The sequence below is a fragment of the Belonocnema kinseyi genome, chromosome 8, assembly GCF_010883055.1.
Source record: "Belonocnema kinseyi isolate 2016_QV_RU_SX_M_011 chromosome 8, B_treatae_v1, whole genome shotgun sequence".
Classification (NCBI taxonomy): Eukaryota; Metazoa; Arthropoda; class Insecta; order Hymenoptera; family Cynipidae; genus Belonocnema; species Belonocnema kinseyi.
Window position 1 is genome coordinate 74,307,097 of NC_046664.1, and position 21,761 is coordinate 74,328,857.

At 31.8% G+C, this 21,761-nt stretch overlaps 1 protein-coding gene across 1 annotated transcript in view; it reads left to right on the forward strand.

The window, feature by feature from the left end:
• Positions 1-21,761, forward strand: part of LOC117178548 — a 77,082-nt gene that overhangs the window by 52,368 nt on the left and 2,953 nt on the right. Inside the window, exons 7-8 of the mRNA XM_033369975.1 lie at positions 3,944-4,439; positions 8,051-8,242. Coding sequence (XP_033225866.1) covers positions 3,944-4,439; positions 8,051-8,242 — 688 coding nt within the window. The remainder of the gene's footprint in view (positions 1-3,943; positions 4,440-8,050; positions 8,243-21,761) is intronic.

Genomic DNA, 21,761 nt, shown 5'->3' on the forward strand with positions numbered 1-21,761 from the left:
AAACTCAACTGAGAAAGTCCGTGCTACTGAGGTTAGGGATATAATTAGGAACTTGAAAAACGGTAAGACTGCCGGTTAAGGCAGTATTTACGTTGGTATACTTAAAACACGGTGGAGAGTCCATACCAAATAGACTATGCGAATTGGTATATTTATTTATCTAGATGGTGGAAGTACCAGACGATTGCAAGAAAGCGATTATCGTAGCAATAAACAAAAGAAAGGGAGGTAAAAGCGACTGCAATAATTACAGAGGGATCTGCTTATTAATTACCGTGACTAGAATATATTCAAAAATACTTATTCGTACGGGATACAACTTTAAAGAAACCACTTCAACAAACACTTCACTCGAAAGATTTGTAAATCATGTTTAAAGACAAAAGACATTTTTTCAATTAATTCAAAAAATTGATTGCTAGCCTTTCTTGACCTCCGGTTTTTACCGAAGTCGCTGCCAAGTAACGTTGCCGATATCCACGGCCTTACCGGGTTTTCACCTGTGTTGAATTCACAACGGCAATTCAAGTTTATTAACCTCGGCTGGCGATTGCAGTCGTAAAGAAATCGAATCCTGGTTATGGCCATTAAAGAAGATTTAAGACCATGAATGAGGTACTCTAAAATGTACAATAGAACAAAGTTTTTGACAAAGCTCTACAAATAAAACATTCCTGGTATCAATCTGGAACAAGTCTCATAAAGACGCTACTACAAGAAGAAATGATTCTCCCAGTCTTGTTTTTCGCGGTAATCGGACTCCCTGAGGTACCCCCAGTGCTTACGATGAAGACATATCGGCCCGTGTCGGAAACTGCTATGAAGGCGTATTGAGACGAGCGGAACACGGTCGCAATTGCGGTTATGATTGACAGCCCGGTTCATTCACACGACGCATAGGTTTTCACCTACGATTATTCTTCACTATATGAGAAGGAAATCGGCATCCTCCGTCCAAATATAGGGCCTTGGAGCTATGTTAAATTAAAAACTCGAGAACAATAACACACGAGGCCTGCACGAGGTATGCAAGTATTTTTTTCAAGTCTGCTGACAACAGCTAACAAGTCATGTTAGCCGTGATTTAAGAAAACACCGTTAACTCCAAATAAACGAAGTCAAGAAAATCGAAGAAAACTTTGCGAATCTTTATTCGCGTATACCGCGGATTCTAATTCATTTCCTGCAGTTTTTTGTTGTTATTTGCTAAGTTGCATATCAACTTTTTATTTTTTCAAAAAAATGGTCAAAAAATGTTAATTTATTATCTAAAATGCAGTTAACGGTGTTGATTGGGATACTGAAATTCAGAAAATGCCATAACGTGCAGTTACGACTCTCTTCGAATCACAGACCTCAGAAATAGGCCGGTCATGATTGAAGAAGACCCCCTTCACGGCAAAAGAATTTCGCAGCTGAAAATAAATGCAGTTATGGCGTTTCTCGAATTGCAGACCTTTTTTTCGGGGTTCGAAGATCCCGAGGAAAGACGTAAGCGCGTACGGACCTCTTCGAAATCACGAAGGCTCGAGATCACAACCCGATAATTTAGTTAGATCCGTAAATGCCCGTTGCAGCTTTTTCTCGAATTTTTATGTGACGTAATCAGCTGTCCATGCTTTAAGCTTGCAGTTAACAGTCAGTTACGGCTCTCTTCCAAATCACGACTAGCCAAATTTTTCAGTTAACAACATTTTTCCTAAATTTAGCAATAATTGTTTGTAAAGTTATTAACAATTTGAAAAAATTATTTTCCCAATCCGGCGCATCTTTTCTTTACGATTCCAACGATATAAAAACTCATTTTTCGATTGTTTGCAATTAACAGTGTTTTCTAAAATCACGGCAGATGTGAATGGCGACCCTAATAGGGACCGGATCGCGCTGCGTGCTGATTGGTCGACGGTTCCACTTGTAACCGTAATCGGAACTGGGAGACGCTCGTTGGGTACTGTTCACCTATCGGGCTACCACTCAAGGAGCAGAAGTTTGCGACATTGGCAAGATTGGTGTATTACGGAGAGATAAACCAAATTGGCAACGTCACAATCTTCTGCTTTTCGAGCGGCATATCGCGCGCGATTGGTTCGCGCTCTGTTCGCCTGCACGGACGACTCGTGCGTGAGCCGTTTCCAGCATACTGCGCAACGTATCTTCTTGTGCGAACACCTTTAGCCAGCCAAGAGCTACATCTACCGTTCACCAGTGGTAGTGGCCGGCTTTAGTAAGACGGCACATTACGTGGCGATCGGTAGAGCGGTCCCAACATTTTGTATTTATTTACTGATATATATATATATACATAAGAAAAAAAATCTCAATCAAGTGACTTCAAATAACTGATTTTCCGTCATCAGGATGGGCTCATTTGTCTGCTTTAATGGAACAGAACAATGATATTTAAATGAAAATTCTTCATTACATTTTGTCATTTTAATAAATGATTAAAATTCACTATAAATAAATGATTAAGACATTAAAAGTTATGAATTAGGTTAATAAAAATATGTAATTTAGTTCGTGAAAGTTACTGCTTACATCCTACCAAATTAATGAACGAGTTAGTTAGATTTATTAATTCGATTATTAAAAATGACTGATTTCATAAAGTTCAACTTGATATATATAATTACAAATAAATGGTTCAATTATTGGACGTTACTGATAATATCAATCTTTCTATATCAAACATTACTTTTTTAGTGAAAAAATGATCTTTTTGTTAACAATACAACTACTTGGGTGAAAGTTAAATTACTTTGTTAATAATTAACTTGCTCCGTTTAGAGAATAATCATTTTAGCTGAACTAACTATTCTATTAGTTCAACTATTATGATAAAAATTTATGTACTTTTTTGATGATCCATCTTTGTAGCAAAAAATATGACTATTTCCTCTAAATTTTTTTGTTGCTTCGTGTTTCGAAAATTGATCTTTTTATTGCAAAATTATTCTTTTTATGAATGGTAAACTTCTTTGATAAAAATGTATTCCTTTGGTTAATTATTTATCAGTTAAGTTCGGAAATTCTTCTATTAGTTTAAACTTTAAAAATGTTGCGACAGATTTTTCTTTTAAATACTCTTTTTTAATTGGAAATTCATGTTTTTGGTGGGAAATTCCTGACTTTTATCAAAAACTGTACTATCTGGTTGAAAGTTGAACTATTCTGTTAAAAAAATTGTTTTTTGGGTAAAAATTTCACTATATGTTCGAAAGTTGAACTAATTTTTCATACAATTATGTTTTTGGTTAAAAATTAATTATTTGCATCAAAAGTTATTTTCTTTTGTTGTAACTTGAACTATTTTATTACAAATTAGTTTTTCTTTCTGGTAAAAACAACATTCATTTTTCTTGGTTAATTATTCATCATTTTAGTTCAAATTCATCGGTTTGGTTGATAATTAAACTATTTTATAGAAAATTCTTTCCTTTTTGTTAAAAATAATTCAACTTTTTGGTACAAAATCAATCTTTTGTATTGAAAATGTATCTTTTTTGCTGAAAATTCTTGTTTCTGAACATTTATGAACGTTTAACGACCTCATTGACGTTCTTAAGAAAAATATTCAAAACATTAAATCATTTAAAATGAATTATTTCATCAGTAACACAGATTGACTGATTTGAAAAGTTATTCGTGACTATTTTAAATTTAGAGTGTAATTATATGCATTAAGGGCATGCGACACATTCAGATCCCTATATTATCGACCTCACTTTTTTAATTTATTAAATTTTTTTTCAACTCAAGAACTTTTTTTGTTTGTTTTGTTTGTCTGGCCCCAAACCGGGGATCTCCGCTTGTAAAAGTCAAACTGCGCTCGTCAGCTAACTTCACAGAGTCTCTAATCCGCTTCCTGCAGTGATTTCCATGTCCAGTAAAATGCTCTAAATATTTATTTCAAGCATGAAGTAATTCATTTTTTTTTATTTAGATACGCAAGAGAGTATATAGAAGCAAAGAGAGACACAAAAAAAGATTTGAAAAAGTTAGAAGGATTTATGCAAAAATTGAGTAAGTGGACAGGCAAAAAGATAAAATCGTCACTTGATATGTATCGCATTTACGTGACTTTGGAATGTGAAAAATTTATGAATCTTAAACTGCCATCTTGGACTAAGGGCGTTTATCCAGATGGTGATCTTTATAAAGGAACTCTTTTGGAATTTGATAGAATGAATCATAGCAAAAGTATGAGAAGACGAAACGGAGGCAGGTTGTTAAAAAAATGCAAAGAAGATATGGACTCTGTAGCAAATGGTCAAATGGATAAAAACCGAAAGATGATTATTTATGGTGCTCATGATCTTAACATTCTTGCACTTCTGAAGTCCTTGGGTGTTTTCTTTCCACATGTACCAAAATTTTCGAGTGCTGTAATTATAGAATTACATCATATAAATAAACCTCGTGAAGGTTATTATGTGAAGGTATGCCTGTTAAAATAAATCCAAATTAACTACCCGCAAAAAAATGCGCAAAACTTCTTCTTCACTGAGCTTTAAAAATGTTCTTAACCTTTGGAAAGAAGGGAAGAAATTTTTTAAGTGCTTTTAAACTGTCCAGTGACAAAAAGCATTAGGAAAAAAAATTGCCAAGACCAAAGAATCAGAATTGAAAATACAGCAAATTGAACAAAATTTATTTTTCGAAAATTTTGGATTTTTAGTATAGAAGTACACTAGGAAAAAAATTGACAAGACACAGAATTAAAAATTTGAGATGAAAAGATATAAATTAATTTTCATGTTAGTATTATGTGAAGCCATTATTTTTTAATCACACCGCCATCAGAAGTGCAATTTTAGATACCGTGAACAATATCTAAAATAGCACTTCTCAGCCTAGGCCGTAAAATTTTTATTTAAGGTATAGGGTACTAAAAAGTAACCGAGACTCTAATCTGATTAACCGATTGACATTTTTATCTGTGCTTCATGGTACAATGATTTCAATGACCCCAACTTTGACATGTAGACGTATAATTGGGCTAACTCATGATGGACTGGTATGATAAGAAATAATGTGTGACACTTGGCTCCTGAGTACTGCAACTTTCACATTCAACCAAAAATTTGCCACTCGGGGTTCTTGTATCACAAATACCCATTATGAATTGTGAGGGAAAATTTTCTTCTGCGCATATGTGGGTTTTTTTAAGTACGAAAATGCAGTAGAAAAAAACTCTGTTAAATACCAAATTTAATTTAAAAAATTTGCTGTAATTTCAATTTTGATTCTTGAGCTTTGTTGACTTGTTTCTAATCTTTCTATCTCTTCTTAGAGTAATGCTAGAAAGTTGCGCTTTTGCAAAATTTCCAACTATTTTTCGGCTTTTTACTTGGAGTAAGGTAATCAATATTCCAGGTTAGCAACAATAATTATGTATCCAATTTTTTTTGTTTATAACTATTCTCTTTTAGATTAATGCTAGAATGTTGAGGTTTCCTCTGATAGTTCCAACTTTTTATCAACCTTTCAACTTTTTTAATGAAATCAAATATTTAAAAAAAAACTTATTTTTCTTTTGCGGAAGACTACAAAGGATTCTATTAGTAACGAGTTTTTAATTCAAAATTTTTGACCGCCGCTTATTTTGATGAAGAGGAGTACAATTTTAAAGAATTTACATTAAAAATCAATTGACTGGAAGGTTACAGAAATCATTTTTAAAGACAAATGGTCAGTTCCCTTATCTTCAAAATTGCACCAGGCCTGGCAGGTACCGCTATCTTTTGTGTAACTCTTATGCCGATTTCCTTTTGAAGATTATCATCAGCTTGGATGGCTTCTTGGCGGGCTTTACTCCGCGCGGATTCGGGAGGAGCTGCTGCTAGGATGTTGACTCCTCTTATTGCTGCAATCTACCTACATATTTTTGAAGAGGGTTCACAGACTATAGTGCCTGATAGTATTCTAATTCTTGTCGACCATCTTTAAACTGAGAGTTCAGGCGTTCATTCTCCAGTTTGACCTCCTGATGGGCTGCTCGTTGTCGTAGGTCCAGCCTAGGCTTCCGTGGCATCTACGATTAACGAGATTTCTCAAAACCTTACAATGTCGCAACTAGTGTTAACAAGTTCAGCTGGTGATTAGCAGTTCCTCAAATCCCGTTTTCACTGAAGAGGTAGCGCAGTCACTTACCGGTATCCACGGCTTAACCCGGTTTTCACCTGTGCTGGGTTAACAACGGCAATTTAATTTTATTCACGTGGGCTAACAATTGTAGTCGGAAGGAAATTAATTTCTGATTATGAATAATCAGAAAGATTGAAGGTGATGAATAAAGTATAATACTTTAGAACGTACACTTCATTAAGGCTTGGATTAAGAGTCCTCGATGAGACATCACTTTTACAGCGGTCTTGGAAAAACTCGACTCTTAAACCGGTCTCAAGAAGACACTTCTCTCCTACTCTCTTTTTCCACTGTGACCGAAATCCCTGAGATACCCCAACGCGGACGGTGAATAGAGATCGGCATCTGTAGGAAACTGGTTTTACACCCGTTAGGCGGACGAGTGCTCCATCTACTGTTCGCCAGTGGTAGTGTCCAGCTTTAGTAAGACGGCACTTTACGCGGCGGTTCGTAGAGCGGTCTCACTAGTTTGTAATTATTTACTGGTAATACAGTAATCCCTCTCATCCTGTCTCCTCTCATGTTGTCTTCTTTTGGTACTGCCCCAGGGATTACGTCTTGTTCTGTTCTAAACGAGCTTTCGCAAACAGGGCCGTGCTTAGAATGGGTTCTTATGATTTCAAACTTCACCCTAATTTTTCTGCATAGTAATATTTCGCACATAGAAATACGTTTGTTTTTTAACTACCTAAATATAAGATTAAGATATGATCAATCTGCTCCTTTTCAATTAAAAATAAATTGATCGAAATCCTTTGTTTCATTATTTTTTCAATTACATAATCATTTTTGATTCTTAAGCAAATCAAACGCATAATTTGTACTTCAGACGTAAATGTTTATGATTAAAAATCAATAAACAACTAAATTGAATGAAATTCACATTTAAATTAAAAAGTACTTATAAATGTCTATAATTGATATTGATTACCATTATTAAAAATGAAAGTTTCGAATACAAATTATTGATATTAATCAAAGTCTATTATTAATGTGAATTAAATGCACTGTTCATATTTTGACTTTTGCAACGTGGCATGATATGTATCACCAATGCGCGCAAATAAAAAATCTCGGGAACGTCTGAACGGCCCTGATTCTACGCTCTGATTGGACAGTCCGCTCCTACTACATAAGAGATAGTACTAAAAGACTTGCTTCCCGAATCGGGACAAGATGAAAGGGATTACTGTATAAATAGAAAAATGTAATCTTAATACACCTGACATTCGGTTTAGCCATAGTTTCTTGTTGGTGCTTATTTATTATTTTTTATAACTAGAAAGTAAAATAACAACTAAAAACTCAAGCAAAACTCACAACTTTCTAGCATTACTCTGGGAAAAGACAATTATTGTCAATGGTAAATTATTTGAATAATTGTGTTCCTTTACTTCCATTAATTATTACCTCAATCAGTAAAAAGTAGAAAGAAAAGTTGAAATGTTTATTTAAAAAACTACAGGTTTCTAGTATATATTTTTTATCTAAAAATTAAACTATTTTAACTTTGATTAAAAATTGGTCTTTTTAACTTGAAAATTCGTAAATTTTCTGGTGATTATTTTATTTAAAATTTATCTTCATTAGACAAAAATCAGAACATTCGATTAAAATGAATCTTTGGTCGAAAATTTAACTATATGGATAAAAATTCATGTCAATTGTTAAAAAATTGACTTTTTGTGTCGAAAATTAATCTACTTTGTTAAAAATCCATCGTGTTGGTTTCAAATTCGACGACTCAAGTAGAAGATTCATCATTTTAGTTAAAAATTTGTTTCTTTCTTGAATATTCGTCTTCCTTTTAATTTATCTTTTCAAAAAGAAATTGCAATATTTTGTTTAAAAATCCTTTATCGCTTAACAAAGTTACTATCACTAGGAATATTATTTCTTGCAGGTGAATTATTATTTAGGTATACCACCGGAGATGAAAACTTTAAAGATTCCTGGATGTGAAACATTATGTCGATTTGACTTATTTACCACACTGATGAAGGATGCTATGCCACATAGCGAATATTTCGTATGCGACAATGGCCGAAAAGTTCTTGACTCTATTGAAAAAACCGCTTCTAGTGCTGGACGATCAGTAAAGAAAGCATTCACCTAATGAATTATGAATAAATTCCTCATGGTGCATGGTGAATGGTGCATGGTGCATGGTGCATGGTGCATGTTGCATGGTGTATGGGAAAAATAAATACAAAAATTTTTAAACAAATTTATTGAAATAAATAACTACCAGTAAAATTCCGAATTTGATTTTTGGGTTTAAATGGGAAAAGTTTGATTTTTGAAAAAACGGAAAAACGGATTTCCTGTTCTCAACTTTTTGTTGATTAAAGTTTACTCAACTCTTAGCGAATTCTCAAGAAATAAAATGTATTGACGAAATTTCTTGGATCTTATTAGAAATGACTGATGAATTCCGTAATTAACAAGTTTAAAATACTCCTTTTCTCATGTAAGTCTCGGAAATGGAGTACGTTTTCGAATCAAAACCGCAGTTAACTAATGCTTAAAGTGATATTTTTTGTGAAAGAAGTTATACAATCTGGCAAATTTTTATTTGCCTAAACAAAAATTCCTTCCGTAAATCTTGAAAGCAGTTAATGAATTATAATGGTGATAAGTAAACCCGAAAAATAATAACTTTTTACGATTTATCGAACTGATGTTATCCGGTAGACAGATGTCCTCCAGTCGAGAAGTTAGTCTCTGAGATCGATTAACCTTTCGGAATTTATACATCCGCCCCAATTTTGCACTTATTTTACTAATTTCGCCTTCAAATCGAAAATTCCATAAATGATCTGACATCTACAAGAGTTTGCATCTGCAGCAAGCTCAGATCCTACTGCAGAAACAGAAGCAGTATCCTAGTGTTCAATCGGCCAACTAACCAGAGAATATGCTTGTTGACTCTACACTTCGGCAGACTGTTTCTCATTGATAGCTCCTGATCTGCAAACTCAAGGATGTCATCTGTAAAGCAAATCATTAATCCACTCTTGCTCCTTTTATCCTAGAAGGTAAACAAGAACGGGAATTTTACACAAGAAACTTCGTACAGCCTGTTCCTTAGAGTCCCAGTGGGCACAAAACTTGGCAACGTCTTCACGACATCGTTACGACATCTTTACGACAACTTTACGACATTCTATGTCCATGTCGTTAAAGTGTCTTCACGTTATCTTAAATAAGTCGTATGATCTGACGATGTCTTTATGATATCGTAAAGACACTGAAACGACATGGACATAGGATGTCGTAAAGTTGTCGTAAAGTTGTCGTAACGATGTCGTAACGACGTCGCCAAATTTTATGCCGACTGGGGTGCGGTTTTTAGCCCCGAATGACCTTACGCGGTAGACGGCACAGTTGGAGGTGAAAGTTTCACCTCCAGATACTTTTTTAGAGTTACCAACCTTTGTAAAATGTTAGTAGGAACAGTGTTGACGGACCAGATAAAGTTATTCCAGAAAAACAACCTTTTGTATCTGGCCCTCGAAGGACTGAACTTGATGCCGACAAGTCATGATTTTTTTGAGTTGGCTAAGAAATAAAGCTTCCATACTTTCAAGCCACCCAATTATGAGAAATACAAGATTGACTTTGTAGCCTCGGTACAGCCTGCTCAGCTCGAAAAGAAAAGCTTGATATTTCGCCGGTTTTTCTTTCTCCTTTGCCGTGATATTACCATCAGCTGGTGCCGAAAATTCAAACACGTAAATTATTTTGGTCTCTAGATCTTGGAGAAAAATATCAGGATTTGTAGCACTGTTACGTTGAGTGGTGGAAAATGAAAAATTCCAGTAAATCTTCCACTGATCATTCTACACAATGGACTCCAGTGTCTCCTGGACGCATGACAAGATAGGCAATAAAGCGACACGATAGAAAAGCAAAAGGTGGTAATATAACACTTCCAGAGCCGCATTGCATCTCTGTATATGCCTACTTTTTCCGGCTTGCTCCTGCTTAATTTTTAATTTAATCCGGTAAATGTAAAAAGTGTAGCAAATTTTTAATAAATTAAAACAATAAATTAAACAATAGTCTTCCAAATCAAAATGATGTTTAATAACAAAACTTTTTATTATTATATTATCGACTTTAATTGTTTTTCTCAAAACAATTAAGTGGAACCAGGGAAATATTTATTCATAATTTAAAAATAAAAAATTTAATTTAAAAATAAAATATTTAGTAAGAAACTTTGGAATTATTTTCTCTCATAAACAAAAAACATAGGTACTTTCTTTACCTAAAAATTTGAAGAAAGAAACTTTTATTTTTGGCAAATATTTGTTTTCACACAAAGAAATTTTTATTTTTAGCAAATTCTCATTTGAAATAAGAAACTATCAAAATTTGACAAATTAAGAATTTAAACAGTGCTTTTTTGGATTTCTTTTTTATCAATCATAATCAATATTATATTCAAAAATTTAACCTGCTTAAAGTCAAAAATTTCCTGTTCCGAAAATTAAAAAATTACAATATTCTCTCTTCTAAAATCAGAATTAGAATTCTTTAGGGAAATTTTTTGTATTTTATTTATTTCTTCTCCGTCCAAACTCAGACTTGCAATTATTTTGGAAGAGTCCCTTTACCAAGTCAAAATTAAATTGAATTCAAAAATTTTCTTTTCTAAGTCAGAATTATCTTTATTAACGAAATTTTCTATCATAATTCAGAAATATATTAAATATCTTTTTCCAAAATCGGAATGAGAGAAGTTTCAAATTTTGAAAAATTTTTATTTGAACAGGTATTTTGTTTAATTTCACTTGTCAATCTTAATTGAAATTATTACATCATAATTCTTCAAGGAAATTCTCACTTCAAGTCACAATTGCATTTTTTATCCAAAAGGCCCTCTTCCGACTCACAATTATAGTTATGTAAAATATTTTCTGTTTTAATTCAAAGATATGGTTGCTGCATTTTTTTAATTTGGACGTATTAAATTCTGTCAAGTTCTGAATAAAAAAAAATAATAATTCTTAAATTCAAACCAATTCTGAGTTGGAACAAAAAGATTTAGATAATTGTAATTCTTCACCTGTATTTTTTATAATTCCTTTGTTTATTCCCTACCCGAACTCCGAAATATAATTCTTTAAAAAATCACTGCTCTAAGTCAGAATTATAATTTTTCTTTGAAAAATCACTATTCCAAGTCAGATTAACGAGTTTTTCACACTTTTTTCTCTAAAAAAACAAATTGAAATTTTTTAAATTATGATTTTCTTACAAAAATTTTAAATTACTACAAAAAACAATTTTCAACAAAATATTAAAGTTTTGAAGCAGAGAGATGAGTTTTCAACTAAAATCATATATCTTTAACAAAATTTTTTTATTTTCAACCAAGAAAGATTTTCCAATAAAGAAAGAAAAAAGTTTTAATCAAATTGTTGAATTTTCAAGTCAACCACGAATTTTTTACAAACCAGTAGAAAATATTAATATTTTCAACCTAATAGATACATTTTCAACTGAAATGATAATTCATAAACCATACGAATAAACTGTCAACAAAATATTTTAATTCTCAACTAAATTGGAATTTTTAACAAAGTAATCCAAGCTTCAATCAATTTTATGGAAACCCAATATGGGTAATTTTCTAACAAAAATACGAATGTTTTACAAAATAATTACATTTTAAACAACAAAAAATACATTTGAGACCAAAAACGGGAATGTTAAATTTTTAGTCAGAAAGAAGTTTGAATGGTGAAATAAAAAAAAAATTTTAATAACCTAACTATATCCAAAATAAGCGTGTAAATGGTCGCATTTGAATAATAATATTATGATTGAAAAAAATATTAGAAAAGATGATTCAATTATGCTAAATGTTTGTGTGAATTTCCCTTCTTATATTCTCAAAATGTACTAGTCAAAAATGCAAACCTTGGATAACACCTCCTAGGCGGAAAATAGGAACGTATAGGGAAATATTATGTAAAATGTTTATTTGTTTTATTCCTTTTTTTCATGAAACAAATCAAAATTGTAGATAATATTTTCAACCATGCATAACTTCGTAAGTAAATTTCTATTCGGATATTCTTAATTCATATATTAGTAAAAAAACCATGTTTTCACACAAATTCATAAATATTTAATTTAGGTGTAAAGTGGAGTGATTTTCCGTATCAGCCCTGCCGTGACAGGCATGTCTTTTTCTACTTAGGTCACTATTACGCCCAAATATTTCCGACAGTTATCAACAAGCTTTTTCGAAAAACGGTACCAGCGTCACGTAAGTTTTTTCAGGTATTTTTCTAACCTCAAATCCCTTTTTACAAAATAAATTAATTAAGAGGAATTCCAAAGAATTATAACGACTTTAAAGGAATTATTATTATTATTATTTTCATTTCTTCACGTAGATTTTCGTACCTTCTGTCAATTTCAAAGATTTGAAGAGAACTCGTGTAAATTTCGGTGAATGTAGAGATCAAAATGCAAAACGGGAAAACTTAAACTTTTTTTAGATATAGAAAAGAAAAAACAATCTTTTTATAAGAAAATTTATAATTTTTAAATAATATTACATGATTTCAGCTATTGTAGAATTACATTTTATTACTTAATAATTTTATTAAATGCACTTAAGTCGTTATGTTTTTAATTTTTCTCATAATCAAGAACAATTCCATTTCTAAAAGTTCCTTCATTATTAATTTAATCGTGATACTTGTAAGTACGATATTTCCATTACTTAAATTTTAATTTTAATTTATATTAAAATAAGTTATAAATTTATTTGAAACATTTGAAAATGCTTCAATATCCAATATTAAATCTAATTAACATTTCGATAAGACTTCTTAATTTGTTACAAAAAATTTTTTTCTACTTTTTGAAAAATGTGACATTATGCCATCGTACTTAATTATAGTTAAGTTCAAAAATATTAAATTTTTTAAATATTAAACAAAGAAATAGTTTAGTCTTATAGATTGTATTTATTTATTAATTCATTTATTTAAATCATTTTTAATTGCATTATTATTATTATGATAAATTAAGATTCTAACGACCAAATTTGGAAAAAAACCACGAAATGTTCCCATTGCAATCTGAAAAAAGGGAAACATTCTCCTCCTCTCACTTCCTCCTAAAAAATAAAATAAAATTATTCGCCCTTACTTTGGACAAAAATAAAAAGAAGGGGAAAAATGAGAAGGCAAACAGCCAAATCCCCTTCCTTCTCTTTTAAGAATGAAGGGGATTTGGTTGGTTGCCTTCTCATTTTTTTTCCTCCTTTTTATTTTTGTTCAAAGGACCAATAATTCCCCCCCCCCCCTTTCAGATTGTAATGGGAACATTTTGTGATAGCTGTCCAAATTTTGCAGTCAGAATCTTGATTTTATTGTCAGGAATTCTTTACATCAACTTCATTATTGGACGTTAAAAAGGAGTTTTGAGTTTGATTTTTATCCAATTTAAATATTCTAAATTATAATCAATTATTTCGTGAGTTATGAAAAACTTTTAGTACTCGTGCTAGCCTATTTTAATTTGCAATAGAATAAGTTTTTCGATGTGAAATGAACAATTGTATTTTAAAATATCATACATATAAAGAGAGTCTAAAAACAAAATGACAAGCTTAAATTTGCTTGCTACAGCTATATCTACTTGACAAGAGCTGAAAAGGGACAATTCAAGACGATACAAAATAATTAAAAATTTAATTAAGACACTTTCTCCTACAAAAAATTGGTTTGATAGGCAGTGAGAAAAATTTAGTATTTAAAATTGTTTACTAATCAGTGTAAAATTATATACAATGGTAGTAAAGATTGATGAAATATAAGATTTTTTACATTTTAATTCTATGAACAATATTTTGCATTATATTAATTTTTATCTACATTTAATTTATAAATATTTAATTATTTGTTAGTAAAGGTATGTTTATATATTTTTTAATTTATTATGTCAAAATCTAATATCTTCGAACATCCACTTTTTGATGAGATACCACGTATTTACTGGACATTCTTTGGCAACCTTTCCCAGTTCCTAAAACACTTCTTAGTTTTTTGTTCAAAATCTGCAAAAATCTCCATTTTGTAATAAATTATTCCACTTATCAATTAATATTTCAAAATAAAAAAATAAAAATCTAGCTTTGAAAGTTTGATTTTAAATCTTTGAAAGTTTAATGGCTCGAAGTTTTCTGCCTCAAAAAATATAGTTTCAAACTGTTAAGTTTTCAATATTTGGATTATAAACACTCGGTCTCACTCAAAGTAAAATATTTCTGAAAATCCAATAGTTTTTTTCTTTCCATTTAAAAGAATTTAAAATTGAATAAGTTTAATTAATTCTGAATATTTTTAAACATTATTTAGCCTTGCAAAATCAATTATTCTTCAATTTTGAATTTCGTAAGGCACAGTTTATTTTTTAAAATCATTAAATTATTCTATATAAAGTTGACCAACTAAAACCTTATTTTATATAAAAAAAATCAATGTTAACCGCTTTTAATGTTTAATTGTTCAATTCTTTAAAACTGCATTGTAAAATTCTTTAAATTAAAAGTCTTCGCATAATAATAAAGATGTAAAATCTAACATTTGTTTGGTAAAATATTCTAGAATGACACATTTTAATCTGAGTGATATCAAAATTAAAAATGTCAATAACTGAATTCAACAATTTAAACAAATAGAAATATGAATGTAAAGAACATCGTTTGTAAAACTTCTTAATTTAACGTCTGAGAAACATCAAATTAGTTATGGTAAGGAAAAACATTTATTCGACAATGTATAAATATAACGTTTCGAAATCAGACCGATTTCCTTATCAGACTATGTAATATAAAAGTATGAAAATTTGAATCATTAACTAACGTGGTATACAGATTTATAACATGATGGTAATTAAAGTAATAGTGAAATAACATTACCTTAGGTCATTACGTAGAAATTTAAAGATTAAAATCGAAAAACTTTTATATCGTTAAATACTAAAATTATAAGGATAACAGAGTGTGTACCCTCCGTCTCTATCTTAAGAAATGAGCACTCGTTGTAATAAGAACCTTTAACAAGTGAATGACGCCTTGGAGAATGCGTAGTAGCACTTCCAAAATATCATAGGCGTGAGTACTAGTCATACTACATAATCAAATATATGTGATTGCATAAAAATAAATTAACAGAACAATGGTTAAAAGTACGAAGTAGTATATAATTCACAGAGTGAATATTTATCCATTAAAAATCATGTTTTACGATTCGTTGAAACAATCTAAATCAGTTACTTTGTTGAGACACGTTTCGCCTTCTTTTTTAATAAAAACCATTTCAACAAAGGCAGACTTATAAAAATTAGTTTCGACATGTAGGATTTCAACTTCATTCCATTCAATGGCAGTTGGATCCCTATTATTGAATTGAAATATTAATTCAATTAATTTAATTTAATTTAATTAAATAATAATAATCATTTAAAATGTTTTCTCAAAAAATTGAAAAGATAGACAGATTATTTTAAATTATATTATAGCATCGTGTGATGAAAAAATTGATATATTTTAAGTGATTGTACATATTTTTCTTTTAGAAATTTGTAAAATTTACGATAAAAAAAGTTCACTGTAATTTCCAGGTTTTTCTGGTGCAGCGCCCACCCAGCGTTTATGAGACTCATAATAGATACATCAATTAATACTATAAAAAACTGTTAATAATATGACATTATTAATAATCGTTTTCATAGATTTTAGTTAAAATATCCAAGAGTGAAGAAAATGATGTCAAATTATTGGATCCAAGACCGGACACTTATAAGTGTCGTGTGCAAAGTTGCTTTGCCGGAAGACACAGAACTTAGGTTGGTCATTGTGGTTAGTATAATTTGACTGATATAATTATTTCACTTTTTCTTAGAAGAAGATTTACAAACATTTACACAGTGAATATAGGTTCGAAAAACAATTATACCACAAACTTTCCTTCTCTTCATTCCCAATAAGCCGATGTTTTTGAAATTTAATTTTTAACAGTACATTTTAAACAATATTTTTCACGTTTTCGCACGCTCTTCCCCTCATTACATCCAAGTCCCGAATGGCAAAATAATGCGTATATTAGGATTGTCTAAAAAATAACATGGGATTTTTTATGAGAAAAGCTAAGTTATTAAAAAGTAGGAAAACCAAAAAATTATTATAAAACTTTTCGATATTGAATTCAAGTCACTACTTATAAATTATTCAGGAAATAAGTTTTACTCGTTATTTTTTCAACACTATGTCCCAAGTCTTTTATATTGTGCCCGGAAAATGTCCTGAAAAATAGCAGTTTCATGTGAAATTTAGTATCAAGACGGGATTTTTGTTTAATTGGTTGAATATAACATGTTCTAATTGTATCAATGATAAGTTTATAAGTATTTTTTAACCAATCTGAACTGAGTTTAAAATTATTATTTATCAAATTTTTATTAAGTGCTTAAATAATTATTAATTATGCACTTTTGATTTTATATTGGAAAGGTGGACAAAATTCTACTTTTTAAATCTACTTGAACCATGTCACTTATTGTGCAAATGTTTAGATCAAATACTCAAACGATTATTATTTGCCCAAAAAATTTTTTTCCAGATATTATGAATGCATAAAGAAACTCCCTTATTAATCCCACAAGCAAAATGAATCTATTGATAATATAGTGAAACAAATTGTTCAAGCAAATAATAATAATAATAATGATAAATAACAACAAGTAATATACTAATCATAATAATCGACATAGTGAAGAACACAGTTGTGTTACAAAAATTAATTTTTAAAAATGTGTGTCGCGAAGGTTAGAGATATAATTAAGAACTTTAAAAAACGGTAAGGCTGCTGTTGTAGACAATGTTAACGCTGAAATGCTTAAATACGGTAGCGAGTACATACCTGACAGGCTGTACGAATTGATAAATTTCTCTATCAAAATGGGAGAAGTCCCAAAAAGTTGGAAAAAAGCGACTAGCGTACCAATATTTAAAAAAAAAAACAGAAAAAAAGAGACAGTTCACAGAAAATACTCTGAGAGTAAAGAAAAAAGTATTCAGTGCATTTATTGAACCAGAGAAAAAGCATTTGACAAGATAGATAGAAGTAAACTTTGGCAAGTCATGAAAGAATATGGAGTCAAATGATGGCTCCTACAAGCCATAAAAACAATACATACTGATAGCAAAGCAGGCGTGAGAGTTAATGGAAAACTGAGAGAATGGTTCGATATTATTTGAGGCATTAGCCACGTATGCGTTATGTCCTCATGGCTATTTATTATACCTATGGGCATGTGTTTAAGAATAGTCCTCTTCGGCAAATAAGGTGTGGATCTCGGAACAGTAAGGGGATCTGGGTTAGTGTTCGCAAATGATAATGCGGCTATGAAAAAATCAATCAAAGACTTACAAATAATGCTAAACAAACTGAAAACAATCATGAAGCCTTAAGCATGAATCCTCTAAAAGTGTTATATTGCCATCTTCGGCATTTTTATAGTGTTGATCTAATGCCCGTCTCGCCTTACGCCTAGGAGGATTTCGAGTCCGTTGTGGAGAATAATCCGTGTAAAATCTACTATAATTTCTCATTATCCTCTACTCGAGGCATCAATGCTACAACGCCTGATATTGTACTCGAATATCTGAAGACAAAGATAATTTACGTGATTGAATTCTCGGTACCAGCCTATGGCAATGTCACGGAAATCGAAGAGGAAAAAAGTTCGAAATATAAAACTCTTGATAAAAAAAGATATTCCGGGTTTCACTCGTGTAAAAAACTACGAATTTTTTATACACGTTTCGTGAACATTGCAGTTCACATTTTTGGGACTGACCTGAAACTGAGGTATCAGGTCATGATGTTCTTAAGTATAATTCCTACGATGCCTGTGATTGGCCAGAGCGCCCCACCGTAGGGACTGGTTGAACTTGATTGGCCAATCAAGTCTTTTTTTTTAATCCGGGAGAATGGAAAGCCAAATCGGATTGGTATTATATCCATTGTCCCTACTGATGTTATTAGGGTGTTTTAAGATTTCCATTGCTTATCTATGTTTTCTTGGAAATTTGTTGTGTGTTTTTGCAATGACTGTTGTTTCATGAAATAAAATTTTATGTCCTGTTTCGATATAATGTTGAGCTAGTGCTGATTGCGTGAAATGTTTTAGCCTGACTTTACTTTCATGTTCCTTCATACATTGGATCACCGCTCTCCCGGTTTCTCCAATATAGACTTTGCCACAATAACAAGGGATTTTATATACTCCTGAGTCATTGAAGGGTGCCTTTTTATCTTTAGGGTTATTTAGTAGTTGTCCTATTTTCGCAGGTGGTTTAAATATGGTTTGGATGTTGTGTTTGTTGAGAATTATTCCTATTTGTTCTGTGATACCTTGGATGTAGGTTAGAGTGGTGGTCATTATTCTCTCTCTTTCTTTCGTAGGTTGTGTTGACTTGCTTCTTTGAGTGTGTTTTCTTATTGCTTTATTAATTTTTTTGTTTAATCGTTCTGTATTAGGATTTGTTTAACGTTTTGTAATTTCTTTTGTAAGTTATCTTTGTCTGTTATGGAGACAGCTCTGTATACAAGGGAGTTGATGACCGATTGTTTATAAGATGGGTGATGGTGGAAGGAGGCATGTAGGTATATGTTTGTATACGTGGGTTTTCTGCAAACTTCATGTCCTAATATGTTATCAGATTTTTTGTAAACTAATACTTCCAAGAAAGGCAATTTTCCGTTTTGTTCTATTTCCATAGTAAACTGGATATTAGGATGTAATTGATTGATAAAATCGAAAAACTTATTTAGTTCTTCTCGTCCATGTCACCAAATGACAAATGTGTCATCATCGTAACGGAACCAGAATTCTGGTTTAAATTTGGCTTGATTCAAGATTTTAGTTTTTAGATGTTCCATAAAGACATTGGCTATTACAGGTGAGATTGGGGATCCCATTGCTGCCCCTGAGGTTTGTTTGTAGAATTGCTTATTGAACGAGAAGGAATTATTATTGAGACATTGTTCTATCAAAGGTAAAAGCTCGGAAGGGAAGTTTGTGAAAGATTTAATAATATCAATTGTATCCGAGATTGTAACTTTCGTGAAAAGAGATACTATGTCGAAACTCACTATGATGTCTTGGGGTTGAATGTGAATCCGTTCTATATTTTTAATAAAGTCAAATGAGTTTTGAACGTGAGTGATGGAGTTTCCTGTAAAAGGATTTAGTTTTGGAGCGAGGAAACGTGCTAGGGAACTGATCAAATGGGACGCAATAATGATGAGAGAAACTTGCGCGTATGAAAATGTTGGAAAGGCATAGAAAAATTGTTACCGAAAGCATACGGGTGGAAGATGCAAGCAGCGACAAATGGTCACAGGAAAGAAAGATGAATGGTTGGCATAGTGTCAGGGGTTAAAAGAGAAGTGGTCGTAGAGGAAGAAAAAGGTGGGTGGCGTATGCGTGTACGGGAGAAAATGATAACGCAGAAGGTGAAGAACAATACAGAAATGGACAGAGAAAAAGGATAAGGGGTTTGTGCTGATAGGGGGAGGGGCCTGAATGCATGGAATGGGACGATTAATGCAGGAAAAGTAAAGATAGGATGAAGGAGAATGTAAGAAGATGGAGGAAATGGAAAATGCAGAAAGAGGAACTCAACAGGAGAAAGACAAAGCATGAAAGAATTATAGGGGAAAAAAGACAGGAGGACACAGAAAGGCACATGGAAGAGGTACAGAAAGCATTAAAGGAAGAAAGTGGGAAGTGATAAACAGGTAAAGAAAGGAAAAAAGTGCATAAATGAAGAAATCAAGATGAAAGAGTGCGCGACGTATTTCAAGGGTATGTTGGGGGTTATTTAGGTGTAGCGAGAAATAAGGCCAGCGTGAACGACATTTGTAGAGAAGGGGTAAACCACGCGATTGCAAGGCTAAAATAAAACAAAGCCACGAAGCAATACGATACGAAGCAATAAAATACTGATGTTTAGGGATGTAAAAATAGATGTGAAGGATTTGCAAGCAGGTGTGAAGAGGATAAGGGTAACCGGAGGAATGGAAGACAGGGCTCGAAGGTGGAAGAAAAGGAAAGTACACCACACAAACAATAGGGTTTTAGCAAAGGGATAAGGTGCACACACGACATATTCGTGTTTAACTTTTTAGTCAAAAGAAACTTAGGGCATAAGAAACGGAAAGTAGTCGCATTGTTTTTGAATTTTGAGGCAGCATTGGACTCATTCAATTAATAGGAGGCAGTTATGGACAGTCATAAAAGAGATAGGAGATGATAAAGGATTAATATAGAGGATAAGAGAAAGATTTGTGGAAACTAAAATAAGGCTGAAAATAGGTAAAAAGAAAGGAGAGAAAGTCAAGACGGGAAGGGGGCTAAAACAAAGGTGTCCGTTGAATCAACTTCTATTAATTGACCTTCCAGCAGGCTCAAAGGAGAAGATAAAGAGGAAGGGGGGCAACGTTAAGAAAAGATAAGCTGCATTCACTAGCATATGCAGATGACTTAGTGTTGGTAGCGGATGATGAAAAAGGAATGAATATGATGATGAGAGTATTCCAAGAGTACATGAGAGTAGAGGGGCTGAGAGTAAACGTGAATTAGACTAAAATTATGTGTTTCAAACGAGAGAAGGAAATGAGCTGCAGGTGGGAAAGAGATTAGAATCTGCGAGGAAAGTGATGGGACAAGTTTAGTATAGATAAAAGAAGGTTGAAGGAAGAATGGAGGATGAGCGTATGGATGTTTGATGTGCTAGTATGGTGAGTTTTAAGCTATGGATAGGAAATTTAGGGGTTTTGAAAGGAATGATCTGGGATAATAGGAAAAAAAATTTTGGCATTGAAAAATACTTATTTATTTATAAAGGTGCCTTTACACTGATAAAATTTTTTAAACTGTTAACGCAGATGATTCCGGCCTTCCTCTATATCAAAAACAGAAAATCGACAAATATTCTCGAGGAATATTTAGCCTACAATCAATTTAAAATGTCGCTAATCTCTAAAAATAGTTTCTGCTTGCTCTTTAGGGAAAGGTTAAAATTATTATTTAACCCTAATGATCAATGCCTTATTTTATTCGTTGAAAGGTTCTCTGTTTCCCGGTTCGCAAACATTTTTCCTGATCAATAAAATTTTAAAATTCGAACTCTATACTTAAAACTTTTCCATTCAAGGTAATAAAACATAAACTAAAAATTTGGAAATTCAAAGTGGAACTTTTGAATTTTTAACTTTTAAAAATGAAGTTTAAAAGTTTGTCTATTAAAAAAATGTATTAAAATTCTCAATAATTTGAACGTATAAACTGTAAAGTACTGACTCTTTTCAATTTCAAGGTTTTAAATAAAATGCAGATAAACTTTATAATTCGTAATTGTGATCAGGTTCCAAAAATATAAATCAACGTTTACATGTTCAAAATTCTTAATTCAAGTACAGTCTGTCAAGTTAAAGCGTGGGTAACTTTTTTGGTAAAATATTTTATTTAAACGCATGTTTCTACATGGAATTACATTTGTCAAGGTGTCGAGC